This window comes from Enoplosus armatus, chromosome 6 (assembly GCF_043641665.1).
Source record: "Enoplosus armatus isolate fEnoArm2 chromosome 6, fEnoArm2.hap1, whole genome shotgun sequence".
NCBI classification, from domain to species: Eukaryota; Metazoa; Chordata; class Actinopteri; order Centrarchiformes; family Enoplosidae; genus Enoplosus; species Enoplosus armatus.
In genome coordinates this window covers 21,494,288-21,518,835 of record NC_092185.1, presented here as the reverse complement: position 1 = coordinate 21,518,835, position 24,548 = coordinate 21,494,288, and the positions used below count along the sequence as shown (strand labels likewise).

Genomic DNA, 24,548 nt, shown 5'->3' with positions numbered 1-24,548 from the left:
ATTGCTATTTCTTTAGGCTTCATCATAGCATGCAACAACTTCATTATCTGAGCATGATGCTGTATAGGAGAACCATCCGTTTTCTTAAATCCTCGATTTCTCCACACTGCTCCAAACAAGTGACACACATTATGCGCATAAGCAGAATCTGTATATATTGTCACCCGTTTTCCTTCTGCCAACAAACATGCTTCTGTCAGCCCCACTAGCTCAGCAAGTTGTGCCGATGCAGGCTGTGGTATTACTTCTGCTTTCTCAACAACAAATTCAGTTCCTTGTGCTTTCACTACTGCATAGCCAGCACTCAATGTGTCTCCTACTCGATAGCAGGACCCATCAGTCCAATACTCCAGATCTGCCTCTTGCAATGGAAGAGCTTGCAAATCTGACCTGAGTCTTGAGTATTTCTCTGCTTCTAGAACACAATCGTGTGGCTCCCCATCCTCTGGAGTTGGCAAATTTTCAGCTGGATTTACTGTGGCACATCTAGCCAGGGTAACATCTTCCTGTTCCAAGAGTCTATGATAGTCTCTGAGCCTAGGCATTGTCAATGTATATTTGCCATAATTTAAAAGATTTCTGAGACTGTGATGGGTAAGAATTGTCACAAGATAACCCATAGTCACAGCTGATGCTTTGTCATACATCAAATGAACTCCCACCATTGCTCTGTAGCACAGTGGTAAACCCAACTCTGCTTCTGCCTCTGTAGCCTCCTCTGAAGCCTCCTCTGAAGCCTCCTATTGACCTGTAGCATTCACAAGCAAAGTGGTCCATCTGTCCACAATTATAACATCCTTCAGTCGACTGTTGGAAATTAGGATTAAAATATCCTCCTCTTCCTCTTCCTTGATTTCCTTGTCCTCTTCCTCTCCACAATTGTGACTGGCCAAAACCTGGTTGTGAAAAGGGAGCAACGGGAGTCACAAATGATGACTGTGGTGATTGAAATTGGATCTGTCCTGGCTGAGTTTGTGGTGGTTGATTTGGCTGGGACTGACTCTGCATAACCACGGCTTGGTTTTTGTCCTTCTTTTTGTTATCTACCAATTGTATTTGATTAAGTTTTCTGAGAGTCTCCTGGTCCTGTTCTTTCTGGTCTTGCTCCTTTTTCCGATATAGTTCCACTTGGTGTGCTATATGATCCATGTAGACACCTCTTGTCATGCTTCCGAGTCCAACCACCTCGGCCAGTTTGCTCCTCACTGGCAGGGGCAGCCCTTTCTGTAGCTTAACTCGCAAGATTGATTGCTCCATTCGATTCAAATCCGGATCATTCCCTGTTATATTTCTCCAAACTTGATGAACCCTTGACACGTAAGCCCTCGGGTTTTCCTGTGAACCCAATGGCTCAATGAGAATATTGTCAGGATGTACATTTGTTGGGAACATGTCTCTCAATGCTCTCCAAAATTGACCTCTACTTGCAGCAAACAACTCCGGATCGTTTACTGCAGTCCCCATATATCGATCAAGTCCTGCATTTTGCAGAATCTCTTGCATAGTTGGGATCCCAAGGAGACTGGCCAGAAGTCTCTTAATGTCTCCCATGGCAGGCTGTGTCCCCACCAAAACTTTTAGCGATCCAAGGATGTGCTCCATCTTGAAGAGTAGGTAATTTTCCAAGAATGTCAGACATATCTGTATTTTGCCAGGGCTTATACTCCAGATTCCTACCTCGAATGACCACTGGGCACATCTTATCCAAATCCCTTTCCTTCCTTGGGCGTAGTGCATATTTTGAAGAGTCTGCTTTTTGAACTATTCTCTTTCGCAATTCTCTTCCCGTTGCCCGCAGGTCCTGTATCTGCTTCTTCAATACCTGTCTGCGCTCTGTGCTGACAGATTCTTCAAGGTCCAGTTGACATCTGCTCAGAGTATTCTCAACCTCTCTTAAGACCTGTTGTCTCTCGTCTTCCTTCCCAGTACTGGATGCTGTAGGGAAAAGAAATGAAAGACCCTCATCCTCCAAATCTTCATCACTGGCTCCATCTTCGCTCTTATCCGTGTCACTCTCCTCTGGACTCCTGACTGATCTACATCCTCTTTCTTCTGCTTTAGTCAATATCTTTTTGATTGTTTGGCTATATCCCCCAATGGCCTCATCCGAGTCATTTTGACTCTCATCTCCCAACTCCATCCTTTTGAACCTCAGTCTACTCAAATCTCTTCGGTGTGTCTTCTTCTTCTTGGATTTGGAGGTCGGACATTTTTATGGTTGTTTTGGCTTTTCCCATTTCGATTATTCGCTCATCTTCATCTTTGATGTGGTAATTGCCCTCCTGGCTGATCACTGGGAGCTGAGGATACACATCAGTGAGCTGCACCTTTTCCTCATAAGGTGGGGGCTTCTTTACTGAGGCAGTATGTGAGAATGGAGCATTGACCTTTGCCATTAACTTTTCTGTTTCCTTCACATTTTTCCCTATTTCTTCTTCCGTTCTTTCTCTCCTTTCCTTTGCGGCTTTTACTACTTTCTGTCCCTCACTCTCAAATAACTGCAAAATGCCAAGCTCGGTCTGTCTCTTGTCCTTACGTTTTTGTCCCTTCTTACCTTTCTTTTGCCCTACTTTATAAGTAGCCACCAGCACTTGCATTGTTTTAATCACATCTGGGTTAAGAGTGCCTTCCACTGGCCAGGGTTGATCAATGTCCGGCCAACGCTTGCTCCATTTTTTCGACATTTCTGAAACACCTTTGACAAGAGGATTATTCTTCTGTACTACATCAACAGGGGTAATTGCTTTCATAATTTTAGTGTCCATCTTTGACATTGTGATGGCTTCCCTGTACTCTCGTATTATATCAAAACTAAATTAAAAGTACATTTATGAAGCACCTTATTATCAAAAACAATCCAGAAAAAACTACTGAATTTGCCAACCTCAAAGGAAACCAAAGGTTTAGTGGTCCAAAAACAAAATCTTAAATTGCCAAATTATTTCAACACTTAATCTTAACTCAAATCAAACAAGATCATGCTCAGACAATGAAATCCTCTTCTGCAGCTTTCAACTGCATTTGAATCAAATCAACCGTTCACAAATAAGTAATTAAATCAATACTACTCCACTATTAGATTAAATGCATCAGTTGATCAGTCCGTTGCCAAGCCTTCAAGTGTAATATATATATCCCCTAAATGTACTTTATGAACCCCAAACTAAATACCAATAATTCAAAAGGAAAGTTATATGACTATTTTGAAATAATATTAGCTATAAGTGAGTGTATATGTATGTAGGTGACTACAGATATTTGTTAAAAGAGTTCGTGGATAAATGCACTGGCCTTGATTGAGCTGGATTCAGGATCCACACATGCTGTCATCCGCAAGCATTGATGGATGTGAAGAACTGCCAGATGTTTTTCTCATTTGTCTCTTGGAGGGTCCAAATTCAAACACTTTCCATCTCCTGTCTTCCCCCACTCTCATACCCTCATAGTTGGGTAGAGGAAGAAAAAGAGAAAACAAAACAACAATTTCAATGTCTTATTCTTATCCTTGCTCTTTGTATATCTGCCAATGAATAATTCAATGAGGTTTGCACACTCTATTTACCATCGGGTTATTTTATTCTGTCATATTGAGTATATTTTTATAAGAGTTTCTCTTTAAACAATTTTAACTTAATTAAATGTATCACAATTCATTATATTCATACATACTTTTATCAATTTATGAATTTAAAGAATAAGTATTTTAATATAATTTCAATCTGGCGTGTCCTCTAGTTCTCTGTCCCTTTTCTCTTTCTGTTTTACACAGAGAGAGAAAAAGAAAAAAGTGGGGGGGCTCACTCACTGATCTCTTCTTTTTAGAAGAAGCCGCCTTCAAAAATGAGACACCACCCTTTTCTCTGCCTCTTGAAAGTAACAAAGACTTCCAGTTTACACTGACTGTCGGGGAGCAAACATCCGGCCCAACTCTCCTCAAGAAAAATTAACTCAGTGTATGAAGCACAAAGACAGAGACGAGGTACACTCAAAAGCCAGAACCATATCTTCCCAATCAACAGCCGAAATACAGAATTTATCCTTTATCCATCCAATCTTCTCCTCTACTTTCTGCACAATCCACCAACCACAGAAAAACACATTTTAATACTTTTTATCAGGAGATTTTCTTTCCCTTTTAAGTTCTCAAATTATTGTCTAGTGTTTATGCAAACAAACTGTCCCTGCCGGTCTTCAGACCTAGCAAAGGCTCATATCTTATTATTATTATTATTATCATAAAATGTCCCAAAGAGGCTCATTATATTATCAAACTATAAATGTCCCTGAATGGGCTCATTCTCTTATACAATTATATCAAACTATTAATGTCCCTGAATGGGCTCATTCTCTTATACAATTGTAAATGTCCTCCTTTTTGGGCTCATGTTTTCATCACATTATAAAGTCCCTTCGAAAAGAGCTCATTGGTTTTTTAACACTGTATCAACAAAAATATCTTGCCTTATGAATTGTTAATCTCCTGCAGCCAATCACAACCTATATGTCTAAAAAATTCTACTACATATATATCAAGTACACATTACAAAAAACATTCCACAGCCTCACACACACACTACCATACCACACACAACATACACACACAGAGGCAGACTGTCCAGCAGCAAAAATCCTCCAGCACACACACATCAGCTCTCAAACACACCCCCAGCGCTTGAACTTATTCCCTTATGTTTTTCTCATTTCTCTTTTCACTTTTCTTAATCTTTATCTTCTCTTATTTTCTATCTTCACTTTATCTTTTAACCATTTTTCTCTTATAACTATCTTACTAACTATTTCTCTTTTAACCATTTCTCTTTTAACTAACTATCTTACTGACTATTTCTCTTTTAACCATTTCTCTTTTAACCATTTCTCTTTTAATCATTTCTCTTTTAACTATTTTTCTCTTAACCATTTCTCTTTTAACCAATTATCTAACTATCTATCCTGGGCCCAGGATCCTTAATTTTACTATTTTTACCAATACCAATTTGACTATTCAAAGCTAACTTTCACACAATGTCTAAATTTACACATGTCTGACTGTTAAAGAAGAATACGGGCCCTGTACTTCATTAATCTGACTGCATGGTTATTTTAGCACACTTTTATTGTTACTCATATAGCTATTTCCTTAAACATTATTCCTTTTTCTTCTACCGTTTATTTCTCTTTTCACTTATTTCTATCTTTTACATCCTTAGTATTACATTAATTTAGACAGAGTCTCACTTTCACCACCAACACACCACCACATCAACACAGATTCTTCTTATTAGTGCAACCAACAGCTCTAACCAAACGAACCAACCTCACCTGACGTCTTGATGTGGTAGTTCGTGGGTTAAGCTGTCAATTCGGATGCAGCAAATCCTGTTCGTGACGCCAAGTTCTGTCGTCAATTTCTTCTTCATTCCCCAGATGTAGGCGATGACTTGATGATGGAAGGAGACTCCGCTGATACTGACTTTTCACATAATATTCTTTATTTGCATCAAAGATCAGGATCAACAGGCATGCGCATCTTAACCTGGACAGCACCCGTAGCCGAATCAGTACTGCTGCCTCGAACACTGTTCAACCTCGTCCTTTATACATTTAGGCATACATAGGGTCCTATTATAACTCATAAATCTATAAACTTATCTTTCCCTAGTGTCCCTCAGTACCCCAAAACCTATGATATACGAGTTATTTGGACAGCAGTCTAGGGGTCAAGGACAAGAGACCTCTATCGTATAACTCCCACATTCCAAGGGAGACTCCCAAACTATAATGAGTCTTATCAGTATGGAGCCCCAACATCTGCTAGTTATCCACCTGGAACACTGCATACGTGACAACTTTGTACTGTATATCATTTTATGAAAAGATTCCTTTTATGTTTAGTATCAAATAATACACATCACTATCCAGCTGGATCATTAGCTGGCTAGCTCATTTCAACCATAACCCAACACTTGCAGCTGAGAAGGAGGCCAGGTGAGATGGTTTGCACGACTTGTTACAGTTTTTCAAAAAACTGTTTCAGTTTTTGCTGTACTAATTGCAACAATCAATGACTTCGCACAACCACAAGAGGGCAAAGCTGCACATCTTGCGGCTGTAATGTTTTTGGATTGTCTGGACTGTTCAGCTGCACTCACTTTTCTTATTCAACCAAACTGTCATCATATTCGCACACAGACGCTGTCTAAACGCTTATTGACTGCATTATAAAATAGACAGTCTCATCTCACAGGATCTCCATCTATGGTTTTGATGTCGTAAGAATATAGATTACTCTGCGTCTTGTTTTAGCTTGTTTTCACAACACCTTGACAGATAAGCATCTTGGACTCGCCGTGAGGAGCTCGAGCACGCTTAACTGTCGTGTTTTGATGACGCCTTCACTGGGACTTTCCGGATACGTCACTCGGGGCTTCCGAGTTATTAAGCTAGCACTACCCCTGTGTTCATGTCGTTAGACGCTGTAAACGTCGCTTCGTTGCTCTGGAGTACACACCAAAAGAGACCATGAAAACGCCAAAGGCTCCTAACAGCGCCGAAAGGTTTGAATATTGAGGCGTCATTGTCAGGAGCGACGGTAAGACCGAGAGGCGGAATGTCAACAACGCGGCCCCTCCTCGGAATGAGACGAGTCACCGAGCTAACGTGCCTAGAGCAGCCGACCAGCAGGCTCCCTGCGTCAGCCGGGAGGCAGCAGCTAGAGGCCCCCACAGTGGATGAGTTTACAGTGCTAGAGGATAAAGAAGAGGAGCTGAAATGTGCCAAGCCTCGAGTGGAGCAGGTTTTTAAAGTAACGTTCACTATTATCGGTCTGTTGGACCACACGGGACAGCCGCACGGTAGCAAAACATCACGGCAGATATGGCTGCAGCTCAGAGGAAACCGAGAAGACGTGTCAAAGGCAAAGGTGAGCTCCTGTAGTACTGTTTCACTTGCATTTTCTATAGATGAATCGATAGTCCTCTGTGTCAAAGAGTTGTTCTCAGCAAATATAATATACGCTGGCAATACCGCCCGCTGTCCGTGTTTATGGCTGATGAACAGGTGGAAGTTATCAGTGTCCCGTGATGGGTACCAGGTTCTGCTGTTTTATCACACATCTTACCAGCTTGTTTAAATGTATATACCACCAGGGCTGGGAGACAGTATCGTATTGCGATTATTATGTTTGTGTTTCCCTGGTCTTTTAAAGGCTGCACCACAACGTGATAACTTTGTTAAAGTTGTTGTAGCTATTGGATATAGTCACCACCACATCCGCAGTGCAAGCAGGGTTATCTATGACATATCACCCACCCTTAATTTAGATGAAATGGAGCCTAAATCACAATGCAGTGCAATCACAATAACAATCAATAGTCAACATGTTGTTGGAAAATCTCTGGGAGGCTACTTAACTAGACAATCGTTATGTAACAAAGTGTGTCTCTTTGCACCACATTTTAAAATATCAAGCAACCACAAGCTAAAAGTGACAGAAAGTAAATAGTTGAGAGTTCAGTTGTTTGCAGTATGAGAAGCAAACATAATGTATCGATAGATCACAATATATTCATTTATTTTTTGTTTGTCCCTACATTTCAGCATTTTGAAAATGTATTTGGACATTTTGGGGATATGTGCACACACATTACAACATATTCTATGACTTTCTTTCTCAATTATTGTAGAATTTCTCTTGGGGATGTCCATATGGGAAGTAGAAGACTATCTCAAATCGCTTCAAAGGCTCTTGAGGAGGGCTTCCTGGGCCCCTTTGGTTCAAAACCAGCAAATTTGACATCTAAAATTGTGGGACAATGTGGCAGCACTCTCAATACACAATGCTCAGGGTGACTGAATCACATTATCCGACACAAAAAGTCAACTCGAAACACAGCCATCAATTTATTTAGAGACTACACTTACACATGCAAAATAGCTGCCAACATCTGTAGCATTTATTTATTCCTGTGTGATTTTCCCATACACGAGAATCTTTCACACTTCTGCATCTTGTGTCATGGGTCTCTCTTTTGTGCGTAAGTTGCTCCCCCTGTAACCAGCTGTTCCAAGCTCTGCCAGTCAACCGAGAATGTGATGTGGAAATGGTAATTTTCACTGTCAGCCCGTTTCAAGTCATGAAAAGGATGACACAGGAGTCATAAATGGCTTCCTGCATTGCCATACTAAGTTATGTTGGGGCTTCCTCTAGTTTGGGAAATCACTGTCATTATTCCCGTAACAACCCTTCTTGTAATGTAGTTTTGCAAGGGAAAAGTGCCACACATGATTGAAAATAGTCCTAATTGTTATTTTCTCTTTCAACAATATGCCACAGTTTGCAGCTGCTTCTCACAGCATCAGTAAGTCGGCAATGTAAAGCTGCCTGCTTGACTTACAGAAGGGACAATACAGTTTGTGAACGACTATATTTAGATTTATTGGAAATGAATCAATGGCTAGTTTTAGGTTGATTTTGTTCATGGTTTCCACTTCTACAAGACTGTAGAAGCACTACCCTGGAAAATTAGATAAAAGATAAAATGGATGAAGTAAAGCTGTAATCATTTCCTGTTACAGGGTTGGTTTACTCAAATTAATAAAGACATGCATATAGTTTATATATTCTGAGATTTCTGCCTTCACTGCAATACAGTGGAGCTGAATGGAATTTTGTTTTTGGTGCTCACAATATTGAAAAATGACAACAATTGTATAAATACTCACTGATAAGCTTTTGTATGTTTAAAAATAACAAAACTAAGTAGATCTACTGCAACCCAAGAAGAGTTTAGTACCAAATCTGAAACCAGAATTCTATTTTTAGTTGTATTTCTAGTTGTTAAAAACCCAAAGTACTAGTTATTTCAGCCCATTAGGTTACTACAGAGGTCCAGACCTGCTGGAAATCCCAACTCATCTTATTGGTTGTTTGATTTTAAAGGCCACACCCAAATATTTGTCATCTGGCTCTCTGTCACGTCAGACATCCTTTCTTTCATTCTCTCTCACTGCGTCATTGTTGAGTCATTTTACATTCTCAGTACTGAGCTTTTTTTTTTCTTACACATTAACACTAAAGAAATGTGACACAGTATCTGTAAGGAAGTTACCGCTCCCACCTGCAGCTGATTCATCCGAACATTTCCCATAGCCAGGAGATTCCCTGAATCAACGACAAGTGTTTAGTTTCAGCACCTGTCAGCTCTACTGCTCCACAGCGAGGGTGGGGTGTGAGTATGTGTGTGTGTGTGCCTCTGAACTAAGAGAAAATAAATGTATGTATGTAATTTTGCTTAATGTGCTTCATCCTGAATTTCGCCGAAATATATTAGCAGATACATTTTAATCCATCACAAAAATTGCTGCTGTTGGACTTGAGAGCCCTGGCTTCTTTAGTTTTTACCTGATCATTTTTAGCAACTAATGTGTACTTTTGTAGTGCTTTTTAAAATGCCATAGCCATTTTCGTGGCCTTCTTACTTTCTTCTTATTTTCGAGAAATTGTCTGTCAAGCTGCAAAAAGCAGTTCCCGTCATATACAGGAATTATGGTTGTTTTATCAATGATGCTGTTGTACACTGACGTGCAATAACAAGTGTTTTTTCTTCTCCTTGTCGTGCAGGAATATGTTCGAGGACTCTGTGACCCCGAACTGCAGAAAGAAGAGCGGTACCCAGTGGACATGCACTGTATTTTTGCTGGTGCCCGGGGCCTCTTCCTGGACAGGCTCGTTCGGGACACAAGTGCTGAAGTCGTGGTGCCTGAGCCAGGCCGCCTGCGGTTGTTGGGTCGGGCTGAACCCGTAGTGATGGCCCAGAGCAGAGTTCAGCAATTTGTAGCACTATTCCAGGTATGGGTAGTAATAATGATCACACACAATTCTATTTTACAGTAGTTAAAGCTCTTTAGTGGCAGCTACCTTCACACTTTACTTTTCTGTCATCTGTAATATGTATTTTGACTGTAAACCCCATAATTATAGAAGGCTTTACAGCCACTTTCTTAGTCCCATTGAAAATGTTTAAATCTTCCGAAGTAGAGCTGAAACTATTACAAGTTCACAATTTTCTGACATTATTAGACCAAATGGTCAATCCTTTCAAAGACAAATGAATCAGCAGATGAATTGATCATGTAAATAATCATTAGTTGCTCTCTATTTACATTGTGTGGTACAGCACACTCAAATCTCTCTGTGTGTGTCTGTGTGTGTCTGTGTGTGTTGTATCCAGGAGAAGCGAAGTCTGCCGAGTGACAGAGAGCCTGCAGTGAAACGAGCATTCAAGTCCTTTGTGGAGGAGAGAGATGATAAGTACACTATGGAGCTTCTTCTGCTGCCCAGTGCCCTGAAGGAGGAGTTACTGGGACTGGCTCATAGCCCCACTACCACAAACACTTCCTCCCTGGTTAGTGTATACCTTTTTTAAAACGTGATGTATTACAGTACAGCATGACCACTGTGTCAAGCTGAGACTTTCCCTAGAGTGTCTCTGGAAAACTGCAGCAAATTTAGGAAACAGTAAAATGTATCTGCTTGATAGATGAGATTATAATCTCATGCTGTATGATTTCTCGGTGGCCTGTGAGAGTTTAGGTTCTGAAAGGTGAGGTGTCCTGTTCCTGTCTGGACCATTGCTGCTCTTGAAAATGGGGTGATATGTGAAACCCCTGTGTCTGTGTGTGTGTTCTGCCAAAGCTCAGTCCGAAATCTACAAATTCTTAGTTAGTGTATTCATAATTTCAATGCTCAAAGAAACACATTTATGGTGTTTTAATTGGGTTTAATAAAGAACAGACATCCTTTGTACATAGTTGTTGTCTTGATTAGATGTATATGTATTGGAGTGAACTCTCTCACCCTGGCTGAAATGAATTTACTTCCTGCCAATTTTGCTGTGAAATGGAAAGTTTGACAGCTACTAAGTTAGTTAAAAAATGTCAAAGCAAATATCCATAGCAAGATATTTAAAGAAACCATGGTTGAAGGAGGAAGAGCTGCACGAAACAAATGATGATTTGGCTAGCTTAAATGAGCTAAAACACACAAGCACGATGACTGACAGCTACCACCACTCCCGCAACAACTCAGACAAGCTCAGCTTTACCACCATCACCTCCTACTCCAGAGTCTGCAGGGCCACCATCAGATTTGTTTGCCCATGGGCCCCTTGATGAGCCATTCACCCAACCTGTACTGGTATCATTTCTTATCTCTGAAAAATCCTTGTTGCTTTTCCAAACAATGGTATCATCTGTTCAAATGAATCTAGTACACTAAGGGAAAAGATGCAATCTTTTGCAAGGCCTGTAGGAATTTTCCAGAGACAAGTTGACATTTGCAAGAACTGGATTTAGACAGGAATAGTCTGCTTTATCTGAATTGGAAGCTGACAAGCAAAGCCATGGGCCACAGAGTCATGGCACTGTATTTAACCTGCTGACGGTTTCTCTCTATAAAATCCATATTCTTAGTGTCACCGTGAATTTGGGTAAAGGGCTATTGATATGCCTGGCGCCAAACAAGACATTCCACTCAGAGGACACAGGGGGACAGAGGAGGCTCTAAATGGAGGGAACTTTTTGGAGTTGTTCAAGTTCATTGCAAAATACAACCTTGAAGTGACTACAAAGATAAGTCTGAAGTGAACCGGTTGCTGTGTGTGTTCCCTACATAAATGATGGAGTGATACATTTTCTTGAGGTACATGTGAGGAGACTGCGAGCTGCTTGATGGTGGTGGGTTGTTTTAGTTTAGGTCTGGTTGGTTTTCCTTTGGCTTCGTGTGGAGGGCTGTACATCTCAGCTGCCGTTTTTTACTATCAGGGCTCATCACAGTTATGCATGCCAAGTGCATGTTAGAGCCTATTATGTCAAGCCTGTGTTCATGATGTGGCAGTAATATTGATTTGATTTTTTTTTAAAGAAATGTTTAAGTTTCTTTTGTTGTTTTTTGCTATCACCTTTTTATAGCAGGATGATCATGGAAAATGTAGACCTTTCAGTTTCAGGCCTGCCCAAATGTTTTTTTCTGCCTACGCCAATGCTGTGTGGGCCTGCTTGTCCTTGGCTGCAGGATACCTTTTTATATTATACACAACAAGGCAGGTTGTTATTGTTGCTGTTCTACAGAAAACTTGCTGACATTGTTGTACCTATGTTGTGGCCTAATCTCAGGGTCATTAAACTTGTGCAAATTAAATACTACAGGGATCTTAAGATGTAGGTGTTCAGTTTTTGTCATGCTTCTTTCAGTTTTGAAAATGCTTTGACAACGGATTTCATTTTAACTTGAAACATAATTTGATTAAACTTGCTAGCATGTAAAAAGTTTATAAATGCCTCTTTGTGCTACTCTTAGGAATTTAGCAGCCATTCTCATCCAGAGAAACTTTGTCAGATCATTTTGGCAGCCATGCAGGAAGTAAAAGAGACAACTTCATGCCTCTTTATTTGTGACACAAACTCTTTTTGGAGAACCACGTAGGGCACGCAGGGAAGTACAACGTGAGCCATGACCATGGCGAGTGTTCATGTTTGAGGGGGACTTTTACTGGACTTTTGTTAACTGTGATGATTGCCATTGTATTTCCTCTCCCAGGCTCAGCTCAACCAGACGCTGCATCCCAGCATGGCAGAGGTCGACCAGGACCGCTCACAGAGTAGCACCCCTGTGACGGAGCTCTCCAACCGCATCCTGGACACCAGCTTTGAGGAGAAAGGGACCGGAGCAGCACCCATCTCTGGAGGCAGTAAAGCAGGAGTGATGGGATTATGCCCAGAGGCCGTCCTGCTCAACGGCACTCGGCCCTCACACAAGCGGCGATCGTCTGATAGCGAGACTCGGGACACAAAGAGACAGTACTCTCTGGAGCGCAGGGACGAGTCGCCGGAGAGGGCGAGAGAGAGGGATCGACAGAAGGACAGAGAAGGCCGGGGGGGCAGTGGCAGTTGTAGATCCAAAACCCCCTCTGCTTCATCGTCCCTCTCCTCTTCGGCAAAAGCAAACACAGTAGTCGGTACGATCATGTTGGACGCCAGTGAAGGAGTCTCAGATGACGGGGAGGCAGTCAGCCCCGAAACCAACCTCCGCTGCTTGGTCAATTTCTTCAGGTAAAGGTCATCATAGTTTGAAATGTGTGCAAATGAATTCATCATTATTACTTTAGGGTGTTAGGAATTACTTGTTGGCCAAGTGATGTTGTTGGTCAAGTAGAACATGGGGAGTTTAAATTTTCTTCAGGCTATACAGGGTTTTGGATAGTTCATCTTTTTTTCTTTTGTGTTGGTAAAGAATAGGTTTACATTTGTCAAGTCAGTCTTAAAACAATGCTCATGTCCCCATATGTACATAGATGTTCCTCTTGTCCTTGGAGACATACCTTCATTACGCGATTTCAGTCAGTCATCGTTCTGTGCAAAAATGCATGCTAATGTTCAGCTGAAGCTAATATACTAAAATACTCACTTGATTCGTCTAAGTCTAAACCTTATATTAGCTCTGGCTGAAATTTTGCACAAATTAAGGACTGTGAAACTGTCCCCCATCTGTTACATTGGAATCACGTTAGGAAGGTATTTCTTCACAGCCAGTGTGGACAAGAGGAGCAATAACTCTCTCAGTGTACATACGGGCATGTGAGTATAGACAGCCTTGAAATGTGATCATATCCCCTCATTAACTCTGCAACATCTCTCTCACTGCCAAATGAAACATTGTTAAAAAAACACACATTTTCTTCAGAACCATGGGTTACCAGCAGGAAGTGGTGGAGCGAGTCGTCAAGGAGACGGGACAGACAGAAGATACCTTCCTCATTCTGGAGAAAATCGTTGAGGAAACCAAGCGTTGTGAAGAGGGGTCGAAAGTAGGGGAGAAAGAAAGACGGTTGAACTCTGTGCGCTCCCCAGACACTCCCTCCTCATCGTCGTCGTCCTCCTCTACGGTCTCTCGGTTCAGAGAAAAGGAGCGCGAGCTGAGCAGAGCGTTGGTAGACCCGGGCAGGTCTAAAGAGAACATTAAGCCCAGCCAGCATGGTGGCAGCAGTAACGGTCTGGGGCACCGGAGGCAGTGCAGCGGCAGCGAGACCAGCACTCAGCAGGTATATAAAACCCTTTGATAAAACACCCAAATTTAATGTAGTGCCTTTGACCTGGAAATGAGAGAAAGACCAAATCTCCATTTTTAAGTTCCTGGCTGAGTTTGAAGCTCTGAAATACAGTCTAGATGTAGACTGAGTTGCATGATACATTTCAGGTAATATAACCTGAAATACTTAACCTGTGAAATAGGCATTTAATCTATCACCCCATTTCACATTTACATCTCTCCCGTCTTAACTCCCATGGCACATTTAAATGTTTTCTTCGAAGCCGCCTTCTCCTCATTTAATCTTCTACCCTGCACTCTGTTCTCTTCATCTCAAATCATTTACAATTAATTGTTCGAAAAATGTCATTTTCACATGAGGTAAATAATAATAACAAAAGATTTTAAAAAAATCATTTCACATCTCATTTCAGGCCATCACTATCAAGAGGAGCTCTAGTGCTCAAGGAGGAGCAGGAAGCTACGAGATTATTACCATTGACGATGACGATGATGTCATCGCCACAAATACCAAAACGGCAGATAGCAGGACGTCCCGGATGATGACCGTGGCGCACCTGGACACCCAGTCAGGATCCAGAACAGACTACTTGGCGCGGGGAGGGGGCGGAGTCTCACAGAGGGACTACCTGTCGAGGGGTGGGACTCAGACTTTGGGAGGATCAGTGAAGGTTGAGAGTGTGACAGCGCTGCGCAGCACGCCTCAGTGGCTGACTGCCACCACCACTTCCTTAGCTTCGACACCCAGTGTAGGTATTACCTTAAAGTCCCACTCCACTCATACATGTGGTCTGCGTAATGTTGCTTCACTCCGATGTTTGACCTTCACTCTGCAGAATGATGTGAAAGATTTTAAGGGATGAGTCATTTCTGGTTGTCAACGAGATGTTTATAAAAATCTGTTTTACTTGTGGGTAAAACTGATGAATATGGAAACAAAATGAGACGATATTTATATTTAGTTGTATCTTATACAAAGAGCTGAGCTAGTAGACCACACAAATAGGCAGAGAGGAATTGCAATATTTATCAGTGCATTTCATCTGACCTGTCCTCTTGTTGAGGAGTGTCATTTTTTTTAGGCAGGGGGGGATTTTTCTCTGAAAACGTATGCAACAGAAGAAAAATCTGCATTTACAATTTCAACCTTCGTACTAAAACTCTACACACATGCAGGGTACAAAAAAATAAATTTGTACAGGTCAAAAGACTTAAAATATTTAGTTATTTATGTCACCATATCACTCAGTTCTTCCACACAAATTCTGCATGACAGAGCTGGGAATGAGCTGTGATCTTAAACATGGCGGGGAATCGGGTGGGTGTTGTTCTGATCCAGGTCATTTTTTTGTGTGCGTCCTTCTCAGTCGGCTCAGCCCATCACCCGGCCCTCGGCCTCTCCCTATCAGACCATCAGCCATGTGGGGTTTCACGGAGTCGGAGCCAGGACTCCTCCTGCAAATGACCCCCCAGCTCCCCCGGTGACTGGCTTGGCTCGTTTCCATCAGTCCCTGAGGACCCCCTACACTCTGAAGCTGCCAAATGAGCCGGGACGTCCGGAGCTCAGACACATCATCATAGATGGCAGCAACGTGGCTATGGCGTAAGTCTGCACCACACACACAAGCAAATACAAGCGGTCTTGCATCTTTTCCCAGAAAGGCTATTCTGGCTTAAAGCAGGATCTGTCCCTACATGGACATATGGCACGTACATTTAAGTAAAGGGCAGGCAGCACTATCAACACAAACGATTCTTACCAAATGTAAAGAAATAATTTAAAGAAATGTATGTAATGGTGTGTCAGTTGTACACAAATGAGAAACTTTCCTGGGGCAGAAAAAAAGTCAGAACCACCTTTGCTGTTGATTCCAATATGCAGAAATAAGGGTTCAATCAAATCAAAACACATCAGATTCAGCAACTAAGCAAATGTATGTATGTATGTGTCTTTGAATTGAGGGACTCGTCACCTCAGACGGAGCCAAGTGAGTTTGATCTGTTGAAAAATCTCTCATCTGTGAGCTTGGGCACTTATCTCACCTCTGGGTCAGGTGTCAGTGTGACAGCATTGTGGGTTTTGGTCGGGGGATTTTTTGTTTATTTTTGCCATTAGCTCAGCTCAGAGGATATTGGTGTCGCATCTGGTACTTTTAGGCTCAGTTTCCTTCATTGAAGGAACATTTTTTTGTGTAAAATGGAAACAAAATTGCAGAAAAGGTGTGTTCACATGTAGAAACGTATATCATTTTTTCTGGTTTGTTTTTTGCATATTTGCACGTTGGTATGACATTGTTTTAAAACTTTGGTCCAGCTCTTGTTTAAAAAGCTGGATATTTATGGAATTCAACATTCTATCATCTGTTTGTGGAAATGGACAGCAGGAAACAGACTCGGGGAAACAGTCTACTGCTGAATCTCTTGTTTGGTATCAACATGACAGGCCACAAGGGTCTGGGGTGTACCGGCACGTGTTAACTATTACCAGTGGCGTAGCTGTGACTGAGATGACTCTTGGATTTTTTTAAGAGATGTTTTCATGTGAATCCCTTATTAGTTCTTCTGAACATTACAAAGTCAAAGTACCAGGTTTAAGTGTAAAGACGGAGAGTTGCAGCTCCTGTGATGACAATTATAACACCGCACCTGTAGTGAATGCCCCACGTTTTTCCTTTTACATGTGAAGCCATCACCCCTTCCCATCAACATCGCCATCATCAGTTAACCGACCGACCGACCGACCGACCACACACACACTCTCAGTCATACTCTCAAACTAAACCAACCACCTGTTACAGTGCGTAGGTCGCAGCTACAACCTTGTTGTGTAGGTGCACCAAAACTCATTCCACGCATTCACATAATGTTGTTACTCATCACCTGTGTGTGTGTGTGTGTGTGTGTGTGTGTGTGTGTGTGTGTGTGTGTGTGTGTGTGTGTGTGTGTGTGTGTGTGTGTGTGTGTGTGTGTGTGTGTGTGTGTGTGTGTGTGTGTGTGTGTGTGTGCGCGCCCGGCAGAGCGAAAGCAGTAGTAACGACATGATATTGATGAGTGGGGGTGTACTACGGGGGTGTTTTTGAGAAGAAAGGCCTTTTCTAGTAAAAATCTGTTGCACAATTTCTGGATCAAACAGCAACTACAAACACAGAGGGACTCTGCTGTCGTTTTTGTGTGTCACACAAGGAAGGACGGAGCACAGACTGTTGCTGTTTCTCCTCCCTCTCTGCTGATGTGTCTTCACAGTCTTCATCCTGGATGACCTTATCTTGACTTCTCACTTTAGCAACCACTTCCTTTCACGTTCTCTCACTCCCACTTTTCCTCCCTCTTCCCTTTCGTCCTTCCTCCCTCCTTACCAGAAGTATGCCTAAACTGTAAGATTACAAAATATTGTAAACATTTCCATGTATGTGTAAATTCACTAGTTTGTTTTCATTGAAAACAAAATACCCCAGCTGCTTGAAAAAGATGATGATGTCTAGTGCAGGTTTGGGGATCAGGATACGTCCCAATCATAAAAGAGGTTATTAGATTATGTTAACTTATTCTAATGAGCTCTGAGATGTTTTCCTACGTCAGGTTACGTCCAGGTTTCCATGGTAATTTTATTGGTTGCATAATCTCTTCCTGCTGTGGTGTCATTCATCACTTTCTCTTTCAACAGTCGGTGGAACTTCCCTTGAATTTGCATTGCAACTCTGACCACTGAAAATTATCTTGTTCTCTTCTGCAGTGTTAACACTTCACTGCTGTCATCTTCAAAAGGTAAATTCAGGCCAGACACTTGAGCCGGAGCAATATCAAACTTCATGATGGAACACTTCCATTGACTTCCGCAATTCTCCTGCTGTTTTCAGGAAGAACAAGTCCGTCTACTCACCCTCATTTGTGGTCATCCACATAAAAGAAAGTTGTTAGTGTGTCAATATGGATTCATGCTGAGGCCAATACTGTTTGTGGATTGTATTTCTACGCCGTCCACATTCAGCTGTAGCAGCATCAGCAGCTGAACAGACTAACTTTAGCTTATTGCGTCACTATTTGTGCCAGGGGTCCTATGAACCCTTATTTGTTGCTGTTGTTTGGCCGGACCTACATCACTTGCTGGAGACCTGCTAAACCTTTTTGTGTCACACCACTGAGTGTGTAGCAAGCAGCCATACAAGACTGTTTGCTGTGCGTCTCTGCTTCACCGCAGCTCATGTGAGGCCAGATTGCTGATCAAGATAAGTAACACAGTGGACAGGGAAGTTGCTAGTAGAGACATAACTGACAAAATTCACATGACAAGGAAGAAGAAAGAAGAGTGGACAGAAGCTCCATTCATAAGGCAACAATTAGACCATGTAGAACAGTTTTTAAAAATGATTTCTCTGAAATTATGACTCTTCTAGCACCAGTGTAGCTTTTTTGATTCGCCCTACTTACCAGTTTTCCACTGCTAAAGGGTTACAAAACACTTATACTGCTACTGTAAAGATTTGACACACAGAGTCAAACATTTCCCCTGAAAAAGATCCTCCACGAGTAGATTTCCCCAACGTAAAAATAGGTTTATTATCACAGCTCTATTTATCCTGACGTGATGATCAATGGAAGGGTTTTGAGAATTTCCTTTAACACATACACCTGAGACCATCAAATAAAGTACCGGAATGCACTGATAAAAATAAATACTCTAAAAAAACATTTGAAAGTAAATAATTGCCGAGGATGTCACCAGTGTTTTGGGTCTGTGGCTTGCAGCAGCAGCAGCAGCAGCAGCAGCGGCGGCGGCTTCCTGCTCGGTGAGGCTGGCTGCTCTCAGGGAGTTTCTCATCTCTGTTGGTGTTTGGTGTTTGTTGTTTGTGTTGCTTTGTGGTTTTCTGTCCTAGCTTCCCATTTGTTGTTTTACAGCTGTCTGACGTGCGCATACAAGGCCGCGCACGTCACCACCAGCAATCTGGGTCAGCTGATGGTGTTGACGTGCAGCATGTGTATGTGTGTGTTTGGGTGCTGATTTGTATTGAGTACCACTAAAATGATTGGCAGGTTGGTCATTACTTAAGTTGCCTGGGCCAAAATTCCTGTTAATTATTGTTTTGTTAGTATCTGCTTACTTGGGACTCTACAGTAAGATGTTTTTATACATACAGTATGTCCAAAAAAATGTTCCTCCTCCTTCATCCTCCTATGTCAAGTCATATCAGTGGAAACTCTGTGTGCAGTACAAAGATTGTTTTCTTTCCCACATTTATACCTTCACTAAAATGAAGTCTTGGACCTCAGCAGTTCCAACAGTGCAAACTGTAGTCTCGTCAAACATATTCCTGATTTATCTGTGATGTTCCTCCTCCTCCTCACTGTGTCCCTCTTCTTCTCTTCCTCCCCATCTCTCCAGTCACGGTCTTCATCGGTTCTTCTCCTGTCGAGGAATAGCGCTGGCTGTGGAGACGTTTTGGAGGCGGGGCCACAGAGAGATCACAGTATTTGTCCCTCAGTGGCGTCAGAAGAGAGACCGACTCACAACAGGTACACATGCAGTCTTCAAGTAAAAGAACACTGATTTGTGTTTTTACTCCAGTACCATGTATTTCTGTACACATTATTATACACGATATCATTTCAGGCCTCCTGGTAATAACAACTAGAACACTTTAAACTATTGAACCATCTCTTCAACCAATCTATGTGCATGCATGTTTGAGCCTGCAGGATGTAAACAATTTGTGTGTGCATTTTCTTGCTATTCCATTTTATCATCATGTAATATTAATGTAATCGTTATTTTATTTCAGAGCAACATTTTCTAAACCAGCTAGAAGACCTGAGACTGCTCTCATTCACTCCCTCCAGAGAGGTCTGTGGCCAGAGGATATCCTCCCATGACGACAGGTACACACACACACACACACAGTTAAACCTTTGGTTAATTCAGACATCTTTCAGGAGAGAGTCCACCTATCTTGAATTCTTCACATCCAGACAGCCGTAAGAAGGCAGACAGAGAGGTGTAGACGTAGAGCGGTGGGGGAACATGCTTCTTTGTGAACCGCTCTGTTTTCTCTGTGCATTATGGTTTCATCTCCTCCTACGCAAATATCTAACACTGTGTCCCGTACTCTCACCCCGCCCATCCCCAACTACAGTCATGCTATGTTTTCATAATAGAGATGAGTAAGCTCACTAACTACAGGACAGATCCAACAAATATCAGTCCTCACAGATTTATGAGGCGGGTTTAAGGGGTTTGTAAAAATGAACCAATGACTCCGCACGCAAGGTGTTCCCCCCTGTGAGCCAAGCTGGGAACGAGTGTCTGACCTTTGAACACCGGGGGTGTCTAATACATTCTCTCTCGCTCTCGCTCTCGCTCTCTCTCTCTCTCGCTCTCTCTCTCCCTCCGTCAGGTTCCTGCTCCACCTAGCAGAAAAAACGGACGGGATCATCGTAACCAACGACAACCTGAGGGACTTTGTCGACACCTCGGACACCTGGCGCAAGATCATTCAAGAGAGGTGACTGTGTGTTGTGTGTACACAGTCATTCACTTAAACGTTCCATTACAACGTGATACTGGAAAGTCCACCAAGGCAGACTGCCAGCTGGGTGACGTGTTAAGGATGCAGTTTTTATTTACTGCCAGTTATATTTACATTTACCTACAATCAAAAACAAACAGACCCTGATTAACATGCAAGAGGAAAAAAGTTACAGCAGTAACAAAAGCGTTGTCTGATGAATAATAATAAAAAGATGATAGATTTTTTTGTTTGTTCAAAACGAATGGATACAAAATAACTATAAATATATCTCACATTTTTAAGATCATGAGCAAATGAAATTACAACTATAATGTTTTGTATGTGTGTTACAGGACAATTAAAGCAGCTCACTACGAGTTGATTTGTTAAATGCGTTTGACGGGGTTTAGCAGCCACATCTTTGTGCTGTTCACTTGTTCCGATTGGTTTTGTTTAGATGCAGGCTTTGTAGATATGTGGTTTATCATAGAAATCATGAAAATAAAACGTCAAATGTCCTAAGTTTCCCAAAATATTTTGAATACAGTTGGGATTTGAAAACTTGCAAGCAAGACACAAATTCATGGAGGGACAAGCAAAAACCCACATTACAGCGCCCGCTCAGTGTTTGTCTTTTCTGAATCTGAACTCCTCTATGCAAAGGCTTTGACACTGTGCCCCCACCCTCTAAAGCCATAATATGTATTTATTGTTTAGAAATAGTAAAAAAAACAAAAAACAATCATATTTCACATTATAAAATAATCATATTTCTTTCCTTTTCACTAGGTTGCTTCAGTTTACTTTTGTGGAGGACCACTTCATGATACCTGATGACCCTCTGGGGAAAAACGGACCTCATCTAGACATCTTCCTGCGTAAAGACAACAGGTATTTTGGGGCCCAGAGGAAACCTGTGACCTTGATTGATCGTGTTGCAGTGAGTGACTGGCCTGTTGCACCTTTCACACTCCCCTTCTCTCTCTCCATTTCTTCTGTCAGGAGGGCTCCAGTCACTCCCCCCCCTCTGAGACCCCCAGACTTCCGGTCGTCCTCCCAGCAGCAGCCGCAGCAGCCGCAGCAGCCGGTTTACGTCCAGGCCCTCCACTCTGCTCCCCGGACCACCGCCTCCACACCCCGGCCCCCTCCATCACTGATACCCCACCCCACTGCGCACTGGCCCCACTCTGGTCCCCCCGAGTGGCACCCGCCACGCCGTTCCCCTTCCCCGTCGCCCTCCCCCCCTCCCCAGCGGTCACCGGGGGAGACAGCAGAACTAAAACGAAAGCTGTACGACATCTTCCCCGACCAGAAGCAACGCATTGACCGCATCCTCAGCGACAACCCGTACATGAGAGACCTGAACGCCCTGTCTGGGCTGCTGCTGGGATAAATAACTGAGAATCAGCAGACACACACACACAGTACACACATGCAAGAATATACGTGTCAGCATAAAGATAATTTATTTCTTCCAGCCTGGAGGACATGGGAACCTTGTTTTAAATATCATTTCACATAAAGACTGATCGTCAAACTAGCTGCTATTGGCAAAATATGGATATTTTTTTTCTCTCCCTCCTCCTCTTAAATTGATTTAAGGTGAACAACACTGGTGTTTACAGAAGCAGAATATTAACAAATCGCCACATTTGTCAAGCAACAAAGTCTATATTGTTCAGATGGTAATAAATCATTGCAGATCCTTGACAACAGTTCAGAGGTTCCTTGAATGTGGGACCAGCACTGTGAGAAGACCAAGAGCAGTGAACTGTGAAACTTGTTGGGCTTCTTCTGCCAAACCTTGTTTACCATCAGACTCCAACACATCTCTGAATACACACGCTCTGAGCATTTTCTGGATAGAATTTGGGACGTTGAAGATTTTTGCATGTTTTCATTTTTTCAACGTATTAGTTATACGCTCGGGCAGTGGCAGGTAATTGAAGTCAATGTCAGTGAGCAGTTTCAGCATTTTGAAATCTTTCAACATCAACAGTGACGGCTGAGTGTTAAAGTACCACAGATTTTTTTCCATTTTCTTGACTGTGTGCTTTCAGGAAGAATGATGAGACCGCTGGCTTTAATACCATAAAATCACTATTAGTGACTGTTAATGTTGGACAGAAATCCCAAAAGGCCTTATTTGGATAGTAGGCAACTTAAATTTCAGTTATTTAGCGAACCACATTAAGAGGCATGTGGAAGGCCAATATTTTGAGGGTGTATAGATGGGCAGTTATGACAATGTGTTTTCTCATTACTTCAGATTTGGCTCACTATATGTGAGTGTATATATACAGGCTGAACTCATCTTTAATTAGCAATCCATTTCCATAATTAAAGTACCGTTGCCCATCTCTGTCCCTTTTAAAATGTTACCTTTATGGCCTTCTCTCCAAATTATTGCCTGGCTGAATCTAGTCAATGCTCTTATACAGTACCAATTATTCCTAAAGTGGTTTTCAAAAGGACCGTTCTTTTCAGCCAGGAATCAGGAGCTTTAGACTTTCATTGTTTCAGCAGAAATTGGCTGAATGTTGAGAGGTAAATTTGAAACCTGCTGTTTTTGTATGTTCTCTGAGAATGTATGGAAGAACTCAGGAGTACTTTGCTGCTCTGAGAATTTGAAATTTGGTTGAAACTGTTGCCAGCATCTGTTGTTCCAGTTAGACCTGCTGTTTAACAGAGTTTTCAGGAGGATCCAGTCACTAGTTATCAGCATTTTGTTCTGAGATGCGTTTTGAGTTATCCGCCTTCTTTATGCAAAAGGTATGTATGTCAGTGCATCTGGCTTTGGATGGAAACACTACAAGAGTTTGGATTTATCCTTTTGTTGATTGAGTTAAATGACCCACTTACATTTGAAATCAAACATCATACATTTGCTCACCAGAATAAATCTTGCAAAGACATCAGATTTACTGAAGTTACATTTGTAATTAGTGTTTAATAGATACATTTAAGGCACTGAAGGTAAGTAATGGTGTAGTGCGTGAAACAAGGTTTAATTAATGAATCTTCAGTAAACTTAGTGGGGTTTTTTACCCTCATACACCCAGAGAATGTGGGTCACGGCTTGCATATTTGATGCGCATCTGAGTTTTGTAATATATAAACACTTTATTTCCTTGTAATAAAAGAATATCTGCATAAAAACTTTACAAGGTGTCAAAAAATATGTTTTGTTCGTACTTGCAATGTTGTTGTAAGGATTACTGAAGGATTATTTTTCCTCTTTTGTTGTATTATAATTCTTTTGTGTATATTGATTTTCGTTTTGTAAATACAAGCATTTTTGGCTACAGTGCACATATGGTTTTATGTATGTGAAAAAATGAAATAAATGCGGCAGTCCCCATAAAACTTTTTTCGCATTGCTGTATAGTGCTTACTGTTAATTCACTTCTTCTCTACAGTATTACAAATTATTGTTTCTTGAATTTTTCAGCCAATTTCAAAGAAAATTTAGCAAATGCACTCATTTGCTTTCTTTAGAAAAGCTAGATGAGAAGATTGATATTAATCTTGTGTCTGTACAGCAAAATATGAAGCAACTGGTTAGCTTAGCTTCAGGAAGTTACTGGTCCTGGCCAAGAAATCGACATAACCCTCATTTTTACACAATTACAACGTGTTAATTAGTGAGCTTTAGAGATGCTGGTAGTTGAATTTTATTACCTTTGGACTGTGCCAGGCAAACTTTCCCCCTGTTTCCAGTCTTTATGCTAAGCTATGCTAACTGGCTGCTTCATATTTATTGTACAAACATGAGAGTGGTATTAATCTTCTCATCTAATTCTTGGCAAGAAAGCAAATAAATGTATTTCCTAAAATGTGGAACTATTCCTTTAAATGTGTTAATAGTGGTTGCAAGTGAATTACATTCTATTAGTTTATTCATGAAGAATAATGTATATACTACCAAAATACTTTGAGCT

General features: G+C 41.6%; 1 protein-coding gene across 1 annotated transcript; it reads left to right on the top strand.

The window, feature by feature from the left end:
* The first annotated feature begins 6,607 nt into the window (after positions 1-6,607).
* n4bp1 (nedd4 binding protein 1) lies at positions 6,608-23,908 on the top strand. The gene is made up of 12 exons (XM_070907190.1): positions 6,608-6,919; positions 9,620-9,847; positions 10,230-10,403; positions 12,596-13,107; positions 13,739-14,096; positions 14,518-14,853; positions 15,472-15,707; positions 19,485-19,615; positions 19,882-19,978; positions 20,494-20,601; positions 21,397-21,498; positions 21,610-23,908. Exons 1-12 carry the CDS (start codon positions 6,608-6,610, stop codon positions 21,998-22,000), a joined length of 2,985 nt encoding a protein of 994 aa, XP_070763291.1. The 3' UTR covers positions 22,001-23,908.
* The last annotated feature ends 640 nt before the right edge of the window (positions 23,909-24,548 follow it).